The sequence below is a fragment of the Epinephelus moara genome, chromosome 1, assembly GCF_006386435.1.
Source record: "Epinephelus moara isolate mb chromosome 1, YSFRI_EMoa_1.0, whole genome shotgun sequence".
Classification (NCBI taxonomy): Eukaryota; Metazoa; Chordata; class Actinopteri; order Perciformes; family Serranidae; genus Epinephelus; species Epinephelus moara.
In genome coordinates this window covers 22,463,262-22,487,077 of record NC_065506.1, presented here as the reverse complement: position 1 = coordinate 22,487,077, position 23,816 = coordinate 22,463,262, and the positions used below count along the sequence as shown (strand labels likewise).

At 40.4% G+C, this 23,816-nt stretch overlaps 1 protein-coding gene across 1 annotated transcript in view; it reads right to left on the bottom strand.

Moving 5' to 3' along the window:
* The window catches only part of kiaa1549lb (KIAA1549-like b), a 178,974-nt gene that overhangs the window by 118,853 nt on the left and 36,305 nt on the right, over window positions 1-23,816 (bottom strand). Inside the window, exon 3 of the mRNA XM_050050330.1 lies at window positions 5,490-5,680. Coding sequence (XP_049906287.1) covers window positions 5,490-5,680 — 191 coding nt within the window. The remainder of the gene's footprint in view (window positions 1-5,489; window positions 5,681-23,816) is intronic.

The window sequence follows — 23,816 nt, the reverse complement described above, 5'->3', positions numbered from 1 at the left end:
CACGTGTCTCCAGCGTATCTGGAAAAAATGCACCTTATAAACTCAACAACATGCATCATGGTGGCCTGGGACCTTTTGTTGCATGCCGTTTCTTCTCTCCTCTTAGCCCCAATGTCCCTAATTATAAAGCTAAACCAATCACATTTAGTAAAAAATAACCTCCCTCAAAAATTGCCTGACAAAAATATTGTGATACATAAATGCTCAAAGTCACAATATTCAATCAAAACACACTAAGGGCTCTAGTTTCCCGGCGCGGCGCGGCGCAGGGTGGCGAACCCCGTGCAGAGTTAGTTTCAAGCAGCGCAACCCAAGGCGCGCCCAGTTTGGTAGTTTGGCAGACCGAGGTGCGCTGAGATGGGTGTGGCGGCGCAGCAGGGGGAGGTGTCGACAGATCCAGCTTGGCGCAGTGACAGTTTAGTGCCAAAAGGCTTCACCAAAGGCTCGCCAGCTGAAACCAGGTCTACTGTCAGCGCAGGCGGAGCGCAGCCGGTGTAGTGGCAGTTTGGCTGACAGGTGGACAGTGCGCACACGTCACCAAAACCTCACAGGCAGGTTTCCAGAATGTCAGGCACATTAACGATGCAATAAATACCCCCCAAAAAAACACTATTCAATGCAACTATCTGCAATCAGCACATATATGTATCTCTATATCGACTGTCCCGTCACATCTGATGTCCGATCAAAGGGGATTGGCACCGTTTGGCACGTTTAGCACGTTTGGCACGCGTAATGGAAACCCAACCTGATTTGATTTGATTAACACAGCTGCAAACTAATGAGTTCACATCCCTCTCAGCCAACCACAAACAGCCACAGCATCAGATAGGGAGTATATATTCAGCATCTGTCATCTTAGAAAAGTCAAAAGAAAAGAAACAGAGTGAGACTGCGAGAGAGAAAGAGAGAGCGCGCGCGCACGAGAGAAACGCAACATTGATTTACAATTGTGGTGACCTCCTCCCAGGCTACCTTTGCATCATCAGCCCGTGGAGGTCTGCTCGCAGTTCCGTATATTCGGACACTGCGAGCTTGGACCTCCCGGACCAAAACATCAGTTTCCTCCTGGGAGAAGTTTGGCTGTCTGACACTGCTGCTCTCTTCTGCCATGGCGAATTGAGTAAACTCTCATTACGCCTTCGTGCGGTGCATTTAAGGGCGAGGAGAGGGGCTCATTTGATTGGTGTGATGTGTGTAAAACCCACTCCACGCCTTCTCTCCTCCCTCTTTCTGACTTGCACAGTTAGGAGGGATGGAGGTGGGAAAGAGGAGTAGCTGCGCCAGCTCGCACGGTGTGCCAAACTTGCAAAATCCGCCTGGCCACACCCAGTTGGCGAAGCGCAGGTGTGCTGCGCCTCCGCCTCGCCCAGTCTGCGCAACTAGAGGCCTAAGTGGAAAACAACACTCGACCAACACTGGCCAGCTCACATACTCCACCCACTGTGTTACTGCCTCCTCCTCACAATGTGAAGGGACAAAGTATTACTAGAGATTTTCTCAGAACAATTATTATACTAAATTTGGCATTTTATAGATGTCATGATAAATTCTACCATGAAATAGAAGCTGAATACTGTTAACACAGCTCTCCTTCTTAAATGTCTCCTCTTCCATGCTTAATGTGCACTTGATCTGAACTGAAGTAAAACTAAACCTGCCTTAAAGGTGGTTTTTATTTTATTGTAATTCAAGTTAGGGCTTCATAATTAATTGAAATATAAAGAAATTACTGCATGGCCAAGTGCAATATCCAAATTGCAGGAGTTGGACTTTTTTTTTTTTTTTTTTTTGATAAAGGTGAAATTTGTTACAACATTTCATTATAAATAAAACATTGTGATGCCCTGACCTAAAAATCATATTCAAGACATTAGGGAACATGCTTGTTTGGTACAGACACCAGCAAAAATCACATCATCATCATTTTCAGATTCTTTTCAGTAAAAATGAAATGCAAAACTCCGACTCTTATGACAAAATCTGTCAAAATGATTGCAATATGATTTTTATGCATATCCAAATTTTGTATACGTTTTCATGTAGAGATCCACCAAATACTCGACAGTGCTTCACAGTCAGCTCTTACATTCATTATCTATGATGCTGTTGAAATGTGTCACGTATGTGTCAAGTTTAGGGACCAGCACCAGAAGACATGGCAGGTCTGTCTACATGGCATACATGTTTTCCGGTGCCACATTGTTAAAATTGTATGAGCATACTTTATAATGCATGCAGAGCAAGACATACCAGCAGTGACATACGTCGGTGAGTCTGCTTACTGCAAGGCTCGCAGAATGAAACCATTGACTCTGGTCTTGTCATCCACATTTCCTCTTCTTTCTTCCACTCCACCAAGATATTACAACATGACAGGAGTCAAAGACCTCTGGCCAGCTGCACTATTTCTCAGAGTACAACTGTCAACGTTCATATCCAGTATTTTTCCTTCCTCCCTCTCCTTTCTCTTTAATCTTCTGAGCAACAGTGATATAATTGAGATTGACCTCTGTTACTGCAAACATAGCATGTGTCTTCTCCATGACGATAAGTGTTCAGTATATCCAAACACCAGTGACATGAAAACACGCATCACTAGATATGATATCACTCAGGGCCTAGCTCTGAGCTGTAAAATCACTGTATCCATATCGTCAATGACATAATCAAGAAATGACCAGTGGTGCATGCATCAAAACAATTACACACCCAGAAGGTTCGTACAGCGTTTGGTACCTAGACCGCCAGTGATTTGGATCTTATCTGCTAAGCATATTGGGCACCGAGAGCTAGTGAATATTTCAACATATCAAAGCTTTGTTTGTAAAATTTTCTCAGTGACGGCAGCAGAGATGGTTGCTTTCCTGTTGTAGCTTGTGACAGTAAGCCTGAGCTAGAGAAGAACAATCGTGCACGCAGGCTCTTTTTCCACAAATCCATGCTAACCAGTCAAATGAAGTGTTGATTGCACAGGTAAGGTATTACCTAATTAATGATTTACCTAAACATTTTCCCATGCAGTCTATCTCTGTGATTACTGGCAGTGTCTTGCTGTAATGACTCACTGCAAGTGCAGAGGAATCCAGAACAAGAAGAATATAAACAATGTTACACACTCAGTTCTTTTTCTACATGACTTGAAGGAGTGATTGACATTCTGCATGACTTACCACCCAGCTGTCAATCCTGGATCTGTTATATCCAGTGAATACCAGCCAATCAGCACGGCAGCTATGGTGGTAACTCCTCGCTGATGTGAGTCTTCTTATATTCAGTGCCTTTGACGCAAAGGATAGCTTCACCATTCTCCATCCTGGCCTCTAGTCACATGTTGCTTATCATTTTCCAAATTCATCTAAAGACAAAAATGTTTATACCTGTAAAAAAACAAAAACAAAACATGACAAAGAAACAACACAGCAGCAACATAAAAAAACCTGCCATCATAATTTCCTCTCGGATGAATCATACTGCCTCCCTGGTCACTGCCTCCCCAATTCTGTTTACTTTTGCATGTCTTTGTGCTCTCAATGCAACGAATTGTAAACAAAATGGAGACGAAGGTAGATACTTTTGGACAGTTTCTCCTCAAAGGCATTTGCACTCGATAGTACACCCGAAAGTGAAGAAGTTGTTGTGTAAAGGTTAAAACAAAACAAAGCAAACATTTGTTGAGAGAGAGGTTCAAACCTTGTGTTACTTTTGCTTCACTACACGCCTGGCCTGTGTAAATTGTTGAGTCAACTCAGTGTCACTCCCAACACTTCAAATACTGATGCTTGGTCAGTGGCCCTCGGTGTTGATACCAGTGCACTTAGGCACCCTTTAGCAGTGGTGAAACACACAGGGTGGCGGCATTTGACGCTCGGGACACCTGATGGAGTATAAGGAGCTGGCGAGAGGGGAGGGGGATGGGTCAAATAATGTCTGGACGCTGTTTGTGTCCTTTGTGAAATGAAAAATCAGTTGACTTATTTTAACAACATTGTGTGCCAGTATGTTCCACATACATGCTACTGACATATGTCACATTATTTTTTTGACATATGTCACATGACATTACATTACGTTGATAACAAACCTACTTATTGCAAGCCAAACCATGAAGCTTTTTCTAAATCTAACCACATGCTATTTTGCCTAAACCTAACAAAGTAAAACACACAATGCATGTAACAAGCCACCAGAACAATCAAAACTGATGCTGGAGGGTAACTAGAGTGTCATTATTTGATGTGTAGGGCCACTGACTAAATGAGTTTGGAGTGAGCAGCATGTGTTGGTTGAGTGGCATTGTTGTTGTATTGTTGTATTCAGTAAGCATATATTTATATGTGTGTTCAAATGCAGCTCCCACATTTCATGTCATAAAACGTTTCAGGCGCTGACAGACAAGCATTGGGTTTAAAGGCCTTAACCATTCTGCTTCAGCTCCTCCTCCCTGGGCTTAAACAGTCACGGTAGAGAGAGACATTTCATTTTCTTCTCCTCTCATGAGGTCGAAGGCTTAAGTTCAGACGTCTGTAGTATCCATAGCTCTGCTGACAGAACAAGTTGTGACCTCTGTCTTTCTTTCCACTGCATGCCCAATAACTCACATTTAACTCAGTTTCACGTTCTATGAAGTGGCTCTTGCAACGACCTCGCACTTACAGGAAGCAGCTACATAGTAGTTTCTATCCAGGGTGCTATATGTGGACGTGGTGTGATAGTTATGCAGCTGCCATGTTCTGTCATGGTTATCTTGCCAGCCTACATTCCCTGGGCCCACGCATGACAGCATCAGTAATGGCTTCACAAATGTACAGCTCCATATCTTTGGGATTAACGGTACATCTCCTGGTTTGTAATTGGTAGTATTACCATAGTAATACCAGATACCTTCGGATGTTACACACTGGGCATTCAGTGAGGAGATACTATTTGTCTTGTGTTGTCCTCAAGTGACAAGGTCATATATTCTTCTCTTCTCTTCTCACAGCCAACTTGTCACCCTTGTCAGTGATTTACTGACTCTACACACATTTGCTCATTGACATTAATTCTGAAAAGTGACAAGCAACAAATCAAGCTTCTATTCTGGTGTATCTAAGAAAATCTCGCTTAATGTGCTCTGACTTGATTAATAAGCATATTAACATAGGATGGCCTCAAAGCAACTCTTAGAAAAACCAAGTACAGCTTTGACTGGTGAGGTAACAACATTGTGTACTTCTGTGTATGTAAATAAAATGTAACTGTGGCAGCTCATAGGATAATATCTAACCTGGGACAGACAGCTCTGCTAGTTTGGACGATGATGATCATTTTGAATAAAGTTGACTCAAATGTTTGCTTTTAAAGGTGTTTTCATATTAGGTATAATTGCTCCCCCTCTCCTCTCCCTTACTGCTCAGCTTTCACATTGGTAATGTTGTTCCCCACCCGAGTACATTTGCGTCACCATCTTTGTGACATATTTGTTGTGCTACGTTGTACCGCAGTACAACACGGCTGCCCCGGGGACTGTCATCAGTGGGGACTGGCGCAGCAGCAAGGCGAAGCTGTGCTCCTGGCCAGAGGAGGAGCTGCTGCTGTTGGACACGTAGCTCTCCGCCTTCCGCCAGAACTGCAACTGCAGGTTGAAGGTGACAGCAAAGCAGGATCTGGGTCTGTCCTTGGCGGGCTGTGTTGCTGTCTGATATAGAGGCATTAGTATTAAATTGAGACTGTCTCATGACCACTTAAAAACTGCTTGTGGTCTTGTTAAATAGCAGTCTACTTCCAAGTTTTGGTACAGTTTGTGTAATGTGTACTTCACTGGAGTACACATGAACTATACTTGAGAACACCTCTTCAAGTGGACTTGAGTAGGGATCGGCATACCGTGCCTGGGTATGGTACACAGTGGTCACACTAATCAACAAATTGGACTTTGTGATCAAGTGTACTCGGATCCCTGATGTGAAAGCCCGCGAATATTCCAGAGTATAGAGATTATGGAGGTAATTCAATCTAAGAGATTGCATTGTTGTGCTTAATTGAGTGGATTACTTTACTGATTGCAGTTTAAACAGGAAAATTAACTACATTTTACCTATTCCTTTTAACAAAAGGACATTTATCCTGTCATGGAAGGTGACGTGACAGTGCCCAGGATGTTCTTCTGCAATATGGCCACTGCTGCACCATGATAAAAAGCTCACTTGGATGTAAAGTGATGCTTATACAGTTGGCAAGAGTGTCATGTTGCTAGCCTACTTCTGGTGAATCCTCACATCATGAGATTAGTGATCTGATTTCATGCTTTTCTCCTCTCCTCCCCTCTGCTCTTCTCTCTTCTCCTGGCTTTTTCTTTCCTCTCTAGAAAATGCTAAATTATGTATTGTGATATTGCTTGTTGAGGCAGAGCTCAGTGCCTGTGCAGACGATAGGACTAATACAGTTGTGACATAGATTTAAATTCATTTCTCTACAGTGAGAGTTGATGGAATATCTAATTTGTAGTGCATCTACGTTATTCTTTACTGCCTGTCACAAACTTCTCACAACTCTATCACAACTATCTGAGTCAATTAAAAAGAGGATGCTCAGACAAGCCTCCGGCTCTGACCTGGAAGAGCGTAGCATTTGACACCTACAGTATGTGCAGTGTGTCTCGGCTCATGACTGTACCAGTGACTGGTGCAACCACAGTTTTGATGCCCTGCTCCATAATTCAGCTAGTCACTTACATTTTACATATGCAGATTGATGCAAGATTTTGACTTCTACTGAACACCGAAATCCTTTTACAGCTGTCATAATGCATTGTAACTCAAAATAGAGATCAGTCACTGTTGGCAAACATTATGATTAAACAAACCTTTTACATCTTCATCTTACATAACCACCACATTTAGCTGCCATGTTTAGCTTTGTAACAAGAACTCTTGTCAACCATTTTGGGAATGAAAATCTCTGTAATTCGTTAAATCGGTGTGTAAAACAAGCCAAGCAATGCAGTGATACGGTAATAAAATGTTACTACCAGAGTTCTGTGGTAGTTTTATTCTTTTGGCGTAGCATTTGAGCCAGAGCAGTTGGAGAGAAATGTGTGATGGCATAGCTGCCTTAGCTTTAATGCACAGTTGAGCAATAGAAACAGACATGCATGGTGAGTTGTTAACCTCATCCTGAATGACAAAATGTCTGAGGAGGTGCTGTTTGCTCAGAGGACACTGGGTGATCAAAGGCCGTTTTTATGCAATGAATTTAAGCTCACACTGCATACCTTTGACTCACTTAAACATGTCTAGAATAGTTCAGCTTAATACTGCAGGAGCAAAGGACATGGGTACAGTTAGCAAACAGTTTGGTGAGGACATTAAGCATGCAGTGCTGTTTTCTGACCATTTTCTTATCATAACTAGACAGCTGAACAGAATGCCACAAAAGTTACTGGTACAGTTATTTCTGTGGCATTCTGTGCAGCTGTCCATCCACCCATCATTAGTTAAAGGGGAGAGATGATACAACTATTGCTTTGTTTTTGCCTAGTGTCCTTACAACTCCAGCATTTTGGAACCCCCAAGACAAAGACCATTGCAAACAATGCTGACCCAGTTTTAGTGTGAAAACTCTGAGGTTGAGATTTAGTTTGGACGGGCAGAAACAGAGACTTTTAAAACGATGATTCAGGCACCCACATTTGCTTCCCGACTGGGTCGTATCAGTCACGGCATGTCAAGCCAAAACCTACTTTTGGTGATTTCATCCTTTTTATGTGGGTACCCCTTTTACCATTGCCATGGCTTCCTCCAGTGATGAATAATGCTCCCGCTCTGGTATGTCACCGTATTAGCTTTGCAACAACTCCCAATCTGTTTTCTGCTTATTTGATCGCCTAATACTCATATGTTACTTTCAATAACAGCTCCACCTTGTTACCGGTCCAAGAAATCTCTGGTCTTAATTTTTGCCATTTCTGTAGTTATTTCTGTAACTAAGCAACCAACCACGTAGACGATCTGCTTACTGTTTACATCAGTGCACACATGCCCATTATACATGAATGTTCATGTGATCTGTGTTTTCAAGTATTTAAGTACAGAGGTGGGTTATTTCTGAAATGATGCTAAAATGCTAGTGTGTGAGGAAATCATTTTTTTTTCATAACACTGTTTTAGAATGAAAACATATGATGTGGATGTAACCTTCATCAAGTTTTACCCAATCCTGCCGGTACACAGCACATTATTTATCTGGCATTAGATTTCAGACTGGTCAGATGTTAAGCTTTTGTTGACTGTGTCTGGAAAAGAGAAAAACACCTTCAGAAATAAGTCTTCATTACATGCTTGGTTAGGTTGCGTAAAGCACACAAGCAGCCATCTTGCATGAGGATCCTGTGTGTGAAAAGCATTGTACTAATGCAGAGCCAGTCCTTTGTGAATGTGCAACTTCAATCACAAATCATTAGCATTTTGCCAGCAGCTCAGGGGGTCATGAGTGTCAAGTTAAACCCATCCATCCGAGGCTTTTATGAGTAGGACATTAGCAAGGCCAGAAAATAGTCTGTGAGACAACACACTCAGTCTCCACTCAGACCACCAGCTCTTTCCCTGTGGTGGAAGATTGAGGGACCCGAGAGGAGCCTGAACAGATATAAAAACTAATTTGTTCCTGTACCCAATACGATTTTTAATGCCGGGAAGTAATACACACGGGTGCTGGCCGTGTGCAGTAAGTCACCACTGTAGACTTTTATAGATATAACCTTACACGTGGTTGCCGTAGTGTGTTGTCCTGATTCAGCAGTTATGTTGTTTGTGATTGTTCTTTGTTCTGATGATTTTTGCTGTCTTCAATATCATAGAGGTGTTGTCTGAGACATTTTTTTTAAATGCTTCTGAATGTATTTGGGTTTGCTTGTATCTTCCACTGTCACATCACCATGTGATGAGCTGACAAAAATGGTTAGCCACTAACCAACAAACATGGAGCGGAACTGAGGAGCAACAAGACTATTAGAGAGGAGTGCAGGGTTGTTTTGAGATTCTGGGTGTGTTTGTGTGTGTCTGTCTGTCTGTGAATGGAGGGCATGGGCATTTAAAAAAAAGCAAATGCAGCTGTCTCGCAGTGTTTTGGTGACTTGGTCAGAATCATAACAACCCACAAATCAATGACCAAAAAAATAAGAAAAAGCATACAAAAGCAAGAGCAAGACACGAACAGACAACCCGAGAGGGAAAAGAGAGAACACAAGAGACAGACGGAGAGTATATTAGTGACTTTGTCAGAAATATGACTAAACGCAGACTCAGGAACTCTAAAAAAAAAAAGAAAGATAAAACAAAATGAAAAAACAACTCAACTTTCATTCATCGAGGACATTTCCCATTCCAGCCCAGCACAGCATCAGGCAGCAGCTGAATAGATATCACTGGAAATATTTTACTGATATAAGACAGTAATTCCTAAACAAACCCATCAACATGCTGTTCGTAGAGAAGTCCTGTCATTCCCATAGTTTAAAAGAGGTTTCTAAAAGAGCTCTCATGGCTGCTAAATGTGCATGTGACAAAAGAAGACCCCAGATACCACCATTTTTGTCAACATTCTAGTGTCATCTTGTTTTGTTTGTACGTTTGCAGACATGTGTGGATGTCTGTTTGTCCACCTCTGTCAGTGAGTTCGTCCACCCTGCAGGCAGCTGCTATGTTGCATCTTTTCTTGACAGAATGGCAGTCATTTTCCCTAATGTATTCTTCATCATGGGGGAAATAGTGGGCATTTAGCCAGCACTTTACTGTGTGTCTCAACCCATTAACTAGCAGCTTAGATATAACACACCGCACCTCAATTACTAGGTGCCTCAGCCCATTGCCAGGCAACATAACATATTAGACAGCTTAGCTCACTTATATGTGTCTGGATTTCTTAACCAGTCCCTTTCAATATAGAGGATCATTTTGTATCTGCTTGTCTTGTTAGGTATCTGCTTCAAGAGGTAGCATTTAGCTAATTAAAGAAGAGGGAGCCTAAACTAGGAGACAAGAGAGGGATTAATTCTGTCTTCATCTAGCTAACTCAATATGTCTCTAAGTTCATTACTGATCGGCAGACTAAACATACAAGTGCTTATAATGGAAGTGTTTCAGCATAATCTGTCTGTGTGTCTCATCATGTGCCACTGTTTATTGTTTACAAGTACAAACATTTATTTTATAATTATATCGACTCAAATAGAAGAAAAAGCACTCATAAAAATAATAATTACTTGAGTAAGACTAGTCGTGTCTCTAGAAGTGTCTCATAACAAAAAACTACTCAAGTAGTAAGTTACTTGATTAGATGCTATGTTTTACATCAACAATAATATTAAAGAAGTCCTCAACATATGTGAAGTGCACATTAATTGTCATAAGTGCCATATTCAGAACCAGCCAGATGTCAAAATACATGCTGTTAAGCACTGTTTAAAAATCAATCAAAATCAAATCTAAATACCTTTATTTATCCATTAGGAACTTCATTTGTGTAAAAACTTAAATGCATTTCCAACACATAACCGAACAAATGACAAACATAATTTGACAACATGCAGTGCAGAGTGCAGCTTAGACTGTCAAAGGTGTCCGCCCTCAACATGCTGAAAAATTCCCATGAATGAGTAATAAACATGGGTCAAGTACCAAAGTTAGCTCAAGCATAAATCATCTCTTAAAACAAAGCAAAAATAAATAAACATTGTGTCATTAGTAGAGCGAAGCAGAGAGCTGCTTGTAGGGTGTAGCTGAAATGTGTCAAGTTGGGTTTCCATTGGCTCCTTATTCATTTTAGAATTGATTTTAAGATTTAACTGATTACGTTTATAGCTCATTTGGGTCTGGACAAAGCTACATAGCAGAAATGTTGACCCACATGGGCCTTAGACCCTCAGGTGGGTCCCTTCTGGCCATCCCAAAGTCAAGGCTTGAATCTAAAGGTACTTGTGCCTTTGCCATCAGGGCCCCTCAGCGTTGGAATGACTTGCCTGAGGAGATAAGGCTCAAGGAGGCAATGACTTCTGTGTGTTTTGGAAGTAATTTAAACGACTTGCCTTTATGTAATGTCATCTTTTATTTATGTTATTTTCTTTTTATTTGGTCATTTTATTGCTTTTATTACTTTTGGTCTTTTCATTTAAATGTATTTATATTGACATTTTGCATCTTACTTTTGCATTTTTTTTTGTCCTCTTGTTTTAACCTAAACTCTACCTTGGTTTTGTTTTGCTTATGTTTGGTAGGATTGTTTTGCTTTCTTTTGTTATATTGCATTCTGAGTATCTCGTTTCTACTTTTGCTTTGCTTATGAGAGCACTTTGTAAATTCTGTTTTTAAAGGTGCAATATCAAAATTATGACATCTAATGTCTTGTTTCGTACTCATGCCAAAGGGTTTTTGTTCGTCGTCATGGGAGAGTGTGTAAAGCTGCCAATATTTCAACGTAAGAAGCTGCAATAAGAGTATTATGGGGTACTTTTATAGTACTTTTCTATGAAAAATGACCGATTAGTCTAATACTAAAATAGTCACTGATTATTTTAATAGTCGATTAGTCATTGATTAGTCGGACTAATCATTGCAGCCCTACTGATCAATGACTAATGTAATGTGACTATTGGGAGTTGGTTTATAGAGATAAAAAGTAGGTGGCACTAATTCTCCAGTCGGGTGCCACTGCAGAAAACAGAAGGCGCAACAAGATGGCATGATTAAAAGAGGACCAGTCTAACCTCAATCAAAGGAAACAAATGTATGTATTAGTTACTGGACAACAGAAATAAAGAGTTGTGAACAACTAATATAATAGTTATTTGCTCTGGGAAGAGCTCTGGTCACAGCACTGCATGGCTACATAAGCGTGTTAAAATCCTCTAGATAGCTTCCATTGCAACTTTTTTACCTCCCCCAAGCGCAAACATTTTTTGCAATATTTTGAATGGTGGATGGAAATGCACCTGTTGTCCAGGGTGGCCACAATCAGCTCTCGAGGAAAGTGGCGCAGGTGTGCCTGGGACAGTTGCTGTCCTTTGTGTTGGCTGAATATTCAGCTGAATATTAAATTATCTATAGCTAAATGTATCAGTAAAGGTAGCGGGGAGTGTGTACTGCAGCCCAGTGTAACAGAGTAGAAGTACATATATTTTATTGCAAATGTACTCGAGTAACAGTAACACTTAAATACAATATAATGGTTGTTAGGAATGTCAGGATTAAGTTCTTCTTTTTTTGAGAGAGGAACACTCACATATTATACAAAGGTGTTGCAGAGTGGAGGTTCTTCCCTCACAAAGGATCTTTGGCTGGGTACAGACACCGGCTGCAGACAGGCATTTTGGCCTGCTATCAAGTTACTCACTGAATTAACGTTAATTAGTGACAGCTGGTATGACCTGCTGCGGCGACGTTTGTCTTTTTAACTGGCAAAAAATGCTGGCCAGCTAAATGTGAGCACCGGGTACCTGAATGCTTTGTACACTGCTACTCTTCGCCATTTAAAAAGAGAGGAAGAGTAGGAGCTTTGCAAATGTGCTACTTTTTCACATTTACGCACAATCTAATTTTTACTCGCATATGCAGTTAAAAGCTGCACAGTCAGCTGACATACAGGAGAGTGGTGCCACAACACTGCTGTGTTTTGTCCATCTCCGCCTGCTAGAGAAGAGTACAGTACAGTAAAGAAAGGGACTGAGTGTGATTGACTTTATTTCATATGCCCGAACTGGCCCAGAGACCGGTCTTTGGGATAGGCTAGAGACATACCAACATTTCGGTAAAACTAAGTCTAATACAGTCCTGCAACAAATCCGAACTTTATGGATGTTATAATGTACAGTTTAGTTGAAAGTGTTACTGAACTCTGGTCACAGAGACCAGTGGTTCCCAACCTTTCTATCATTGAGTAAACTGCGACCCTGGACTTACTGTTCTGTGGATATTTCATATTATTTTCAATGCATAACAATAACAGCACGGAACAGTGAACACAATAACTGCAGAAACTTTGAGTAAAACAAGAGATGTAGGTGAATTTTGAGCATATTTCCTGTAAATATTGCATCAGAAATAAGTTTTCCAGTTGTTTTTAGGAACTTTTTGTATACAATTCTCTGTCTGTATCATGTATTTTTTATTAGACCTCCTTTTTTTGACATATTCAGTGTTTTCTTCTCCTTGACTTTTGGCCATTGCTCTGGCTGTTTTAACTGTGTATTTTCCTAATGCGGGACACAACTGTTTAGCAGAGAGTGAGGGCTCTGAATAAAGTTTGTTTTCAGGTTGTTACTGTGCCCTTATACTGTGAGATTTTTTTTAAGTTTATATCTTCAATAGTAATCTAAACTCCTAAAATAGCATTTCATCAAGTTTTCCTCAGAAATAAATGAAATGCTGATATAAATACATTTTTAAAAAGTTTTTGAATGCCCCTGAAATTTGTGAAGGCCTTGCAACCCCCATGAAGCTATGGCAACCCCTCGTGGCATTTGGGACCCCCAGTGACCCAGTGGCTGTACTTTGCAATGCTCTTGAATTGTATCATGACAACTGAGAGTCTATACCTTTGAACATAACTCAGTACAATTAAACACACCAAGACACAAAACTAAAAACTCCAAAATAGCACAATTAAGTTTAATCTTCTTAAAACTGTTTCAACAAAAAAGGGTACTTTATAATCTTAATGAAAGTAAAGTCTGGTGTTGATAAAGATAAATTACAGACCCTTTTAATATGATTAATTACATAACAATGACAGTTATCTCTAATGCAGCCACTTATAAAGAAAACATTCCTGTGCAATCATTTTTAAATTATCCTGTTGTCTCTGTTAATCAGGGATGACCTGAGGATTATGAACAGCCAGCAGTCACACAAGCAGCAGTAGATAACTGTGTATGAAAATCAACATTAATAGACACACGATACAAGTATTTCTACTGTAATTTATAATTTGTGCTTAATTGTCAACACTAAAGAGTCCAGTGATATGATTTAAGGATAAGTGCATTTAAAAGACAGTTGGGCACACACATACACATGGACACACATACACACACGTTCGGTGTCAAACAGAGAGAGGGAATAGCAGCATTTATTACTTAGCAGGCAGTGGTCCGGTTTAGCTTCAGTGTTGCCTTAAGCAAATGAGAAAGAGAGAAAGAGAAAATGGGGGTGGAGGAAGTCAAAGGCAATGAGGGGGGTTAGGCAAAGAGAAAGACTCAGAGAGAGAGATGGAGAGGAAGAGTGAGTGTGAAGAGCAAATGGAGAGGGTTGAATAAAGCTTCCGGGCCCCAGAAGGCCGAGCTCTCAGACATTTTAATCAATAACCGCAGCTCTATCAAAGGACGGCTGATAGGCCAGAGACAGAGGGATTGTTCTGCACTCACTGCCTCACCCCTAAGGAGTGACTCAACACTCTGGGACAGGGTGAGGAGGAAGAGGGCGGCAGAGACAGATGGATGAGGAGAATGACAAGGAATAAGGGAAGGACAGATAGCAAGGCAGAGGGAGGGAGAGGAGAGCAGACAATAGAGACACAATTACAGAGACACGGGGAGGGAGAAAAGGGTAAAGTTTTTTTGATAGATTTTCTGCTAGTGTTGGTTATTTTCTGCCATTATGTCACAGACAGAAAATTGTTAGTGTGTGTGTGTATGTGTGTGTGTGCATGTGCAAAATCAAAATCTTTTATGTGACTTCACAGACTGCTGCAGCTCAGATATAAAGACTCTGTGAAACTTTATGTATTTATTTCTGTGTGTGTGAGGGGATGCTGTTATCTGAAAGTAGCTCAGTGTGGTGTCTGATACAGAGAAGGAGAGGGGGGATGAAGGAGTATGTATGCATGTGCCTGATTGTGTGCTAACGTACAGTTATAATGTTTAAATAAAACGTATTAGGAATGAATGCTAACATTACATTTTCCCAGTGTTCCTCGATGAGTTGGTTGGATTCCTGGGTTATACACATGGGAGCGAGTGCTGAAAAATTAATGTGGAAATGAGTGGAAAACAAACAAAAAAGTGTAAAGTGTGGACCAGAACTTTTGTTTTCATCCATTTATCTCAATATTTAACACTGTTATTGTTTTCCCTTGATAGTGTGCAGCCACTGTTTATCAGATAATATTTCCGAAATGTACATAAAAGAGCTGCCAACACTTATATTTTACCCCTAATTTGTTTTTAAATTCAGTTTTTTATTTATTGCAAGTGTCCAACAGTTGTGGCTGAAGGATATTCACTAAACTTATTAAAAATGGGTCCACATTAGACATTCAAAGCAGTGTACCAATGTACTGCAGAGGTGTCTGTTGTCCTCTGTTGTGGTAGACGTAATTTTATAGAGCAATATCAACATACATGTATATGTATTATATACCATGGATGGGCATGAGTACTTGAGGCCTCGTTTGGAAGTCAGTATTTGCTTAGTGTGTAGAGCACTTGCCACTGTCCCTTCAACATGTGAACATGACAGTTATGTACTTTCTTTGCTATTTAAAATGGGTACAATCTTATTTCATTGTAGAGCTGTGTGCAGTGTTTCACTCACATCCTCATCGCCCCGCTGTCCCTATCTCTTTTCAGTCTGTCATGAGACTACTGCTGCGGGAGTGTGACCTCCACACCAGTGAACAGTTGGTAGAGTCCGCCTGCACACACATACACTGATGGGGCTTACTCTTGGCATCACATAGCTAACATTACTGAACGATTATTAACAAGTGTAATGACAGAATTTAGCTGTTTCATTGTTCGTGTTTGTTGGGACTGTTAAACTCCTTGGTTTTGGATGTTAGCTGCTGCTGCTGTGTTAGCTTGTGCTACCGGGCAGACGATAAACTGACTCTGGAGATAACGGCTCGGAGACAGTCCTTTAGTGCGGCGTAACTTATGTAACGTTAATGGCTAATTTTTCTCTTGTTAACTGTCACTTGGTTTCATAGACAGATTGAAGCCTGGTTGTTCAATAAATTAATTTCAGAATGGACTTATTTTTCATTGTTAGCCAATATATATTCTTATTCCTTCATTTGACGACTTTTTTGGGAAGTACTCGAGTACTCTATAATGATATGTGTGTGTGTGTGTGTGTGTGTGTGTGTGTGTGTGTGTGTGTGTGTATGTGGGTGTGTGGGTGGGTGTTTCCTGTTTAGCTGACCAGAAACGTACAAATGGAATGTGTTTAATCATCACATGTGATGCTACTCAGTCAGTCAAACCTGTGCACGTCAGCGTTGCGTCTAAGCAGCAACCTCTGGGGCTGAAAACTAAAGCCAAAGCTAAATGCCAAAGCTGCAGTTTCTCTAATGGCCACTTGAGGCTGGATCCAAGAGCGAGTCAATCCTCATAGACCCTCATGTTAAAATGCTCAACTTCACAGCAGAAATAAACATGTTTACAGCCTGCTACAGAAAAATGTTTTGGTCTCTATCATTAATTTCAACATTTATGGCAATTGTACAGGGTGTGAAATTTTATATAACTCACCTGCTTATATTTCATTAAGACATTTAGCTGTCAGTGAGGCGTTGCTACAGTCTATCATTCAGATCTCCCCTCACTCCTCTCACTCCACACCTTCAACCTCTCATCCATTTATGGCCACAAAATTCAAGATGGCAACAGCTAAAATGCTGAACCCTAGGCCTCAAAACTAAAATCAGTGGGTGACAATACAGTGGCTACATCCATTATTTTTACAGATTCTATGATTGTGACTTGAGTGTGTTAGATACACACAGGAGAGACGAGACAAGAAGCAACAGTCAGAGAAATAAGTGAGTCAGAGAAAAGTAATTTCACATGGCGTGTTCTAAAGAAAGAAAAGTAGACAGTATAAAAAGAGCTTTTAATCAAGAATGTACAGACTTGCACATGTTCTTCCCACAGGCAGTTGAAAATCTGTATGTGTCATCATATGTTCAGAGACTGTGGCGATTATTAAAAGCGGCAATGTGAAGCGCCACTATGAGATGAAGCACAGATCATCTTTTGAGCAAACATACCCACTCAAATCCAAACGGAGGGCACAGAAAATGAAATATTTTTTATGGCACTGAATCACAACCCGAGTCAGGCAGTAATTAACAAATTGCCCACTGGATAATATTAATTTACTATATTGTAATGTATTACATTTTCTAGAAATGTAGTTGAGTAATTGTTTGTGTACAGAAGATACAATTAATCAGAGGAGAATGTCTGTTTTTGGTCAAATAAATATATACCTGGAAATCAAGGATATTCATCACATTGATGTGGAAATCCTTGCTTTAAAGGGACTGTTCACCCTATAATCAAATATACATATTTCCTCTTAGTTTTAATGGTATTTATCAGTCTAGATTAGGGGTAGGCAACCTGTGGCTCCGGAGCCACATTTGGCTCTTTAGCCCCTGTCCAGTGGCTCCTTGAGCCTTTGAGAAAAGAATTCTATGGAAATTCATTCAATGAATCCAAATGTTGCTGAACCTCGATAGCAGTGGCTGGTTAGCTATGGATGCCAAATCCAAAAAAAGTAAATTGAGTAAAATAGAGAATGTAGTAGTGCGTGGACAGATTTGTTTGCTCTCACTGCCAGCTCTGCAAAATTTAAGTACCAAATAATCATAAATAGTGCCCTGCACAGTGTCCACCTTGTGGTAAATATAATTAATATATATTAACAAATGCTTATTTAGACCATAAGTATACGCTAATTTAGACTTAATAGGCTATTTACCTTGATTATAAGGCTCAAACATGTTTTGCGGCTCCACACAGATTTTTTCAAATTATTCTTGGTCAAAAATGGCTCTTTTAATGGCAAAGGTTGCAGACCCCTGGTCTAGATAGTTTTGGTGTGAGTTGCAGAGTGTTGGAGATATCTGCCGTAGAGATGTCTGTCTTTTCTCAGATATAATGGAACTAGAAGGTACTCGACTTGTGGTTCTCAAAGCATCAAAAAACTACATTTGAAAATTCAACAGCAATGTCTCTTTCCAGAAATCATGACCCGGTTACTTAAGATAATCCACAGACCTTGTGCGCAGTATCACGAGTCAGAAGGAAGTGTGTACTACTGCTAGCTCACCTAGCACCACTTTGATAGCTAACATTACAGCTCAGCAAGGGAGGACGAACTTTAACATGTTGTGCTGTTACGAACATGAGCCTCTTATCCATTAGTAGATGCGTCCGCCTGCATAGTGATATGGTTGGTGGGAGTAATTTGGTAGAAAAACAATAGTTCCTACATAATACTGCTCACAACAAGAGCTGTGTCTCAATTCAGGTGCTGCAGCCTTTGAAGGACGTGGCCTTCGTGGTCTACGCCAGCCACTGCCTTTGAAGACCGCATCAGCCAAACCAAATGGTCTCCGAAATGGGATGGTCTGGTCTGCGGAGGATTTCCTGGTTGCATCACCAGTTGTTTTCGCCCCGACCTTTTGGCATTACTGTTACCCAGCAACCAGCTGCGCTTGATGAAAGAAGCAGTAAGCTAATAAGTTAGTTAGCCCCAACAGGGAAGAGGAAAAATTTATATTTTTGATTTTGGGGTAAACTGTCCCTTTAAGAAATTGTTTTAAAAAGGAGGAAGAATTAGAGCTTTCAGTTTATATATAGACATATAATTATTGTTTCAAGACTTCAAACTTCAAAAAATTTGAACCTATCCTTTAAGTTCAATATCGCCAACATTGCTCGTAATGGTCCTAAACGACCAGAGGTATTAAAGACACAGCTACCTGGATATATAATGGTACAGTATACCACAATGGTTGATATATTTTAATCTTCTCATGGTATANAAATTTGTTTGATGATCTGAAACATTTAAGTTTGGAAAACATGCAAAAAAGTAAGAAATCAGGAAGGGGGCAAACACTTTTTCACAGCACTGTATATATTGTGAAATCACCCACCCTGACCTGACTAGCTTTGTTTGTTAAAACTCCCAATTGAGGCTTAAAACTGGGAGCAGAAATCCAGCAGGGAGGAAAGAGGACTTACATGATTGATGCTTTAAAGACGTGACTCATGACCTTTCCCACCTTTTCTCTACTCTACCTCCCATGTTTGTGGCCTGTCAGTCATCTTTGCAAAAGTACTGACTGTAAAAGAAAGGATTTAACCATGACAGAAAATAATTCAGTTAAAACCAGAGTCAAAGCCACAGTTTGGTTTCTGGAGGGAAACGTGCAGGCTCTGTAACTCTCCATGGATTCAGAGTGTGGCATGTTGTTCAAGAACCATGTGCTAAGCATTGTAACGCTCCAAGCACTCAAAATGCTTTCTGCAACCCACTGTGCCTGTTTCTCAGAATCCGTGTGTGTGAGACTGAAACCATCTCTGTGAGTCTCAGAAGAATATGCAAGAGGGGAAGTGTAACAATCGAGTTGTTAAAAATTCACACTGCTCATCTGGAGATATGTGTGTTCACATGTGCACGAGAAATGATTAATTGCATAGTTCTGCACCCTGCTGCTTCAATGCCAGGAACACTGCTTTGTGCGTGTACAAATGTGTGTGCAGTCTCATTTAAGGTGTACATGTGCGTCTGTGTTAGTGTGTATAGATTCCAGACTTACATTGTCCCAGTTCTTTGATCAGTCATACCAGAAAAACCCAAGCTCAACCCATATTACCAATAATTAATGCATAAGTATCTCATTTATTAGCAATATCATATCTTCTTTTTTTTATATTATCAGAGCTGTAGTGTGCAATTAAAACATACCTAACCCTGCATGCCAGCTATAAATTCAAAAGGACACTAAAAGGTCTCAGTAGAGCTGCATTTGAATTTGAAATGATTGTGACTGCATTGAAATACCCCTCATTTAAATTTTGTGAAGCTTTTGAAATAAATCCAATCAGGGAGAGATCGTAAACGCTAAACCTCAAGTATCACACTTTGATTGATGCAAATAATACAACATGGCAAATATCAAACTGTTATTTGCTTGTATTTTGACAATAATAAATTTTGTTGAACTTGCTGTAGTAAAATATTTGAAAGCTTTCTCAAAATACAGGTCTTTTTCATTCCTGTCACATCCTATTGCAAATACATGCGTCTCAGCGTAAGGCGCCTCTCTGCTACCCCTGTGCAATTGTCAAGGTGTTTGTTCCACATGTCAGAATCTCACCAAAAGCTAATTATTTCCTCCATGCTCCATTACCAGCAGACTTCACATCAGGAAATGCACACATTCATCAGTGTGTCTGAAATTCGAGCCCCTTTTTAAACAGTTTGGCTGATTATCGCACCACCATGGGGCCAATCAGCACTTTATTTACAGCGGCTCTCAGTGCTGACCTTTTACCGCTGGCAAGGGCTGTTATAAAGAGATCTGAAATGACTTGTGACCCCTGTTGACACCCCTGTGTTTTACTTTAATGCCAGCAATCTAACATGCATGCTGTTAGATTTAGTTACTCTTTTATATTTTTAACCAACCGAATACACAAAGCTGCTGGTGAAAATAGGGATGATAAGATGATTTAGTTTGATTTTAGTGAAGACTCCAATATTTTGGTTTGACAGTTATTTTGTTGACCTAGGACTAGAAATCTTGAGGCATATTTTTGCCCACTGAACGGCACACCACTCAAAAATTCAAAGCTATAGCTCATGATTTCAAAGGTAAAAATCCTCAGTGGAGTTTAACACTATACTGTAGATCTGCAGGGCCTTTCTGGATATTTCCAATCACAGGTAGCTGTTAAACATTGCTCTCTATGCCATTAGCACTACAAAGTTGCCTTTATCATTGCTACAAACTGACAGTATAAACCGCCTCATCATAGATAAAGGCAAATATGACAAAGTCTGAATAGCAAGCATATGAACGCACAAGTAAAATTAAACAGAATTCACATTCCCACATTGAAATGAGCTTTTAATGCCACCGGTATGAGTCTGTATAGGGAGAATTACTGTCTAAAAGGGCCCATAGTGTGGCTAGCCCTTTAGTCCTGTTTCTTTAGCTTTGACCTTGAAATAGGAAGCAATCAGTTCAATTCATGAAGCTTCATTTGTCAAGAAAATTAACCCTGTGCAAAAGCAAAAATGATCACAATCACATCCATGCAAAAGAAACTGTTGATTTCTTTTGCATGTGTTAGTGCTTAGTTTGGTGGTTTTGTGTGGTACACATTATAAAGCCATGTGGGACAAATTAGGCAGAATACATAAAATTGGCTTAACTGCTCTGTCAACACTTGAAGGGCTACTTCCTCACAATAAGACAGTCCCATAGAAAACATTTGATGGTGAAGACTGGATTATGCAGTAGAACAGGACACTGTGTTTGGTAGGTCTGCACCCTGAAAGATGAAGATTTGAATCACCAGTTGGAAACCCCTCAGTCGACTTTGATTCTTCAGTCTGAGCAATCTTTTTGTTGTTGTCAGTTTTTTTGTCGGCCTGTATACATCGCACTTTTGGGGATATGCGGTCCTCAAAATTAGCTGCAGAGTGAGTGCTCCTCGCTTTCACACTGCTCTCTGGTACAGTCAACTAAGGAACCAGACCCAGGGTGAGTCTGAAGGAGATGGAAGCAGCTACCTGAACTGAGAGAGGCTTCAAGATAACTCTATCTTCTGCCCTCTGCTTAGAGGGAGGAGGGAATTACAGCTCTTAGCAACTATATACAACACAGTCTTTGGCTTTTGTTTGACATCTAGTTTTAGCAAAACATGTTGATGTTAATGTAGTGAGTGCACATTAGCTTGGTGGCCTTACTTTAAAACGTCAATGTTGCAGCACCCTGAGCATCCTGCTGAACCCTGTTTGAACTCTCAAACTCTGTTTGGAAAAAAGGTATAATAGTTGTATTGAATAGCCAAATCCGATTCGACTGATGTAATTCTGAGTGGGCTATAGCCCTCGTCTTTGGACAGGCACACTGTGGTTGAGTTTGTCATTTTTCAGTATTTTCTGTACCACAAACAAAATTCGATTCACTTGTGTTTTTTTGGGTCCGGAACAGATACAGAAACATAACATCGGAACATAAACTATATGCATGCAAAGATATCACTAAGGGATACATGAAAAATGTGTTTTTGTGTTTTGGGTGATTTAAAACTTTCACTGCTGGCTTTTTCTTTACCAGAGCAAAATTTGTGTACCTGTTGTGTACCTTTACCTGTAACTGTTATCAAAATCAATGTCCTAATATACATATTTAGCCAGACCACTGATTGTAATCAATACTGATAACAGCAAAAATGATGATAAAGTTTGTGCCAGTATTGTCAGTGACAATGAGAATAATATTCTACACAATTAAACATGCTTCAGCATAGTGAATATTGTGTATAGGATACTGAGAGACTTATTTTTGGCTTGCTCTTTTAAACCTGTAATCTGTTATCCCTACAGGTGGGATTTTACCTTTAAAATGTCTTCTGTACTCTAGCATAGCTGGGCAATGTGGTGGGAGTTGATAGATAGAGAGAAGGAGAACACACTCATTCAAGGGAGAGAGGGATGGAGAGAGAAAAAGAGGGTCAAAGACAGAAAGACGGTGGAAAGAGGGGATGTATAAGAGACGGAGACACAGAAAGAGAGGGGGAATGGTGAAGAGCAGGGAAGGCAGATAAAAACAGAGACTTATAGATGCACAAACTGACAGCCTCTTGACATGAAAGAAGAGGAGAGTGAATAAAAGAGAATATTAGAGGAACTGTAAGCATGCACTTATATCTACACACACTCACACACACAGACACTCAGTGTGTGTACATGTAGTGCCTGCTCTGTGTGAGACTGGGTGCTTGTGTTTATTAGATGTGATCCTCAAGCTGGAATAAAAAGGGAAAAGCGTGAGAAAAATACGCTAGAGCCTCCGAGATCAAGGAGCAAAATCTGGCACAGTGTCATGTGTGTTTTAAGACAGAGGGAGACAGGGGGAGACATAGAGGAAGGAAGAGAGGAGAGATGGACAGATTGTGGAATAGAGGGAGACAGGGAGGGAAAAGAATAGGGAGAAGGAGAAAATTGGAGATGGGAAAAGGTAAGTGGAGGTGAAAGGGAGACTTTTCTTGTTGTGCTACAGATTTTTTCCCACACTCATTTAGTGTGAAACCTTGATAACATCTATTGAGGCACACACACTCACAAACACACACGCACTGCAGAGTAGCTGCATGTGTTAGAGGAGAGAGAATGTATTGCTGTATGTAATATATGACAGCAGGCCCAGCTTCACCGCTCGCTAACAAATAGCCCAAGGCAAAACACACAAAAGCACAAGGTTACATTCAATTCAAATGCATATGAATGCATGTGTGTTTATGAGTAGAGACAACACTTTGAAGGCCCTTGCATATACCATACAGCATGTATGTTGCTTTTCAAAGGAATACTCTGACCTCCTAACAGATAAGCTTCTCCATGAGCTCACAGGGGCTCAGGGTGAAAATGGGTAGAAGATTCAAATCTGTGGGAGAGAAACTGTGGAGCAGAGTGGAGAAGGAGGGATAGATGAAGGGATGAGCAGACAAGTCAAAACTATTCTTAGCCTGCTGCTGTTAGCTGTCTTGGCATCCTCAGATACACACACACACACACTCTCACACACACACACACACACATACACAAGTCTGAACATACACTGAGGAAAGAACATTTTGTGAATCTGTCACAGAGCTGGACGGTATGGAAAAAAAAATATTTTCGCAATAATTGTTTCCATATTGATCGATGTTGATATTTATCATAATATATAATTTGACAATGCTGCCAGTTTAAAGAGTATCCTGATAATGACTTAAGCCTGAAGGAACCAGAGTGGTCATGTATTCGGTT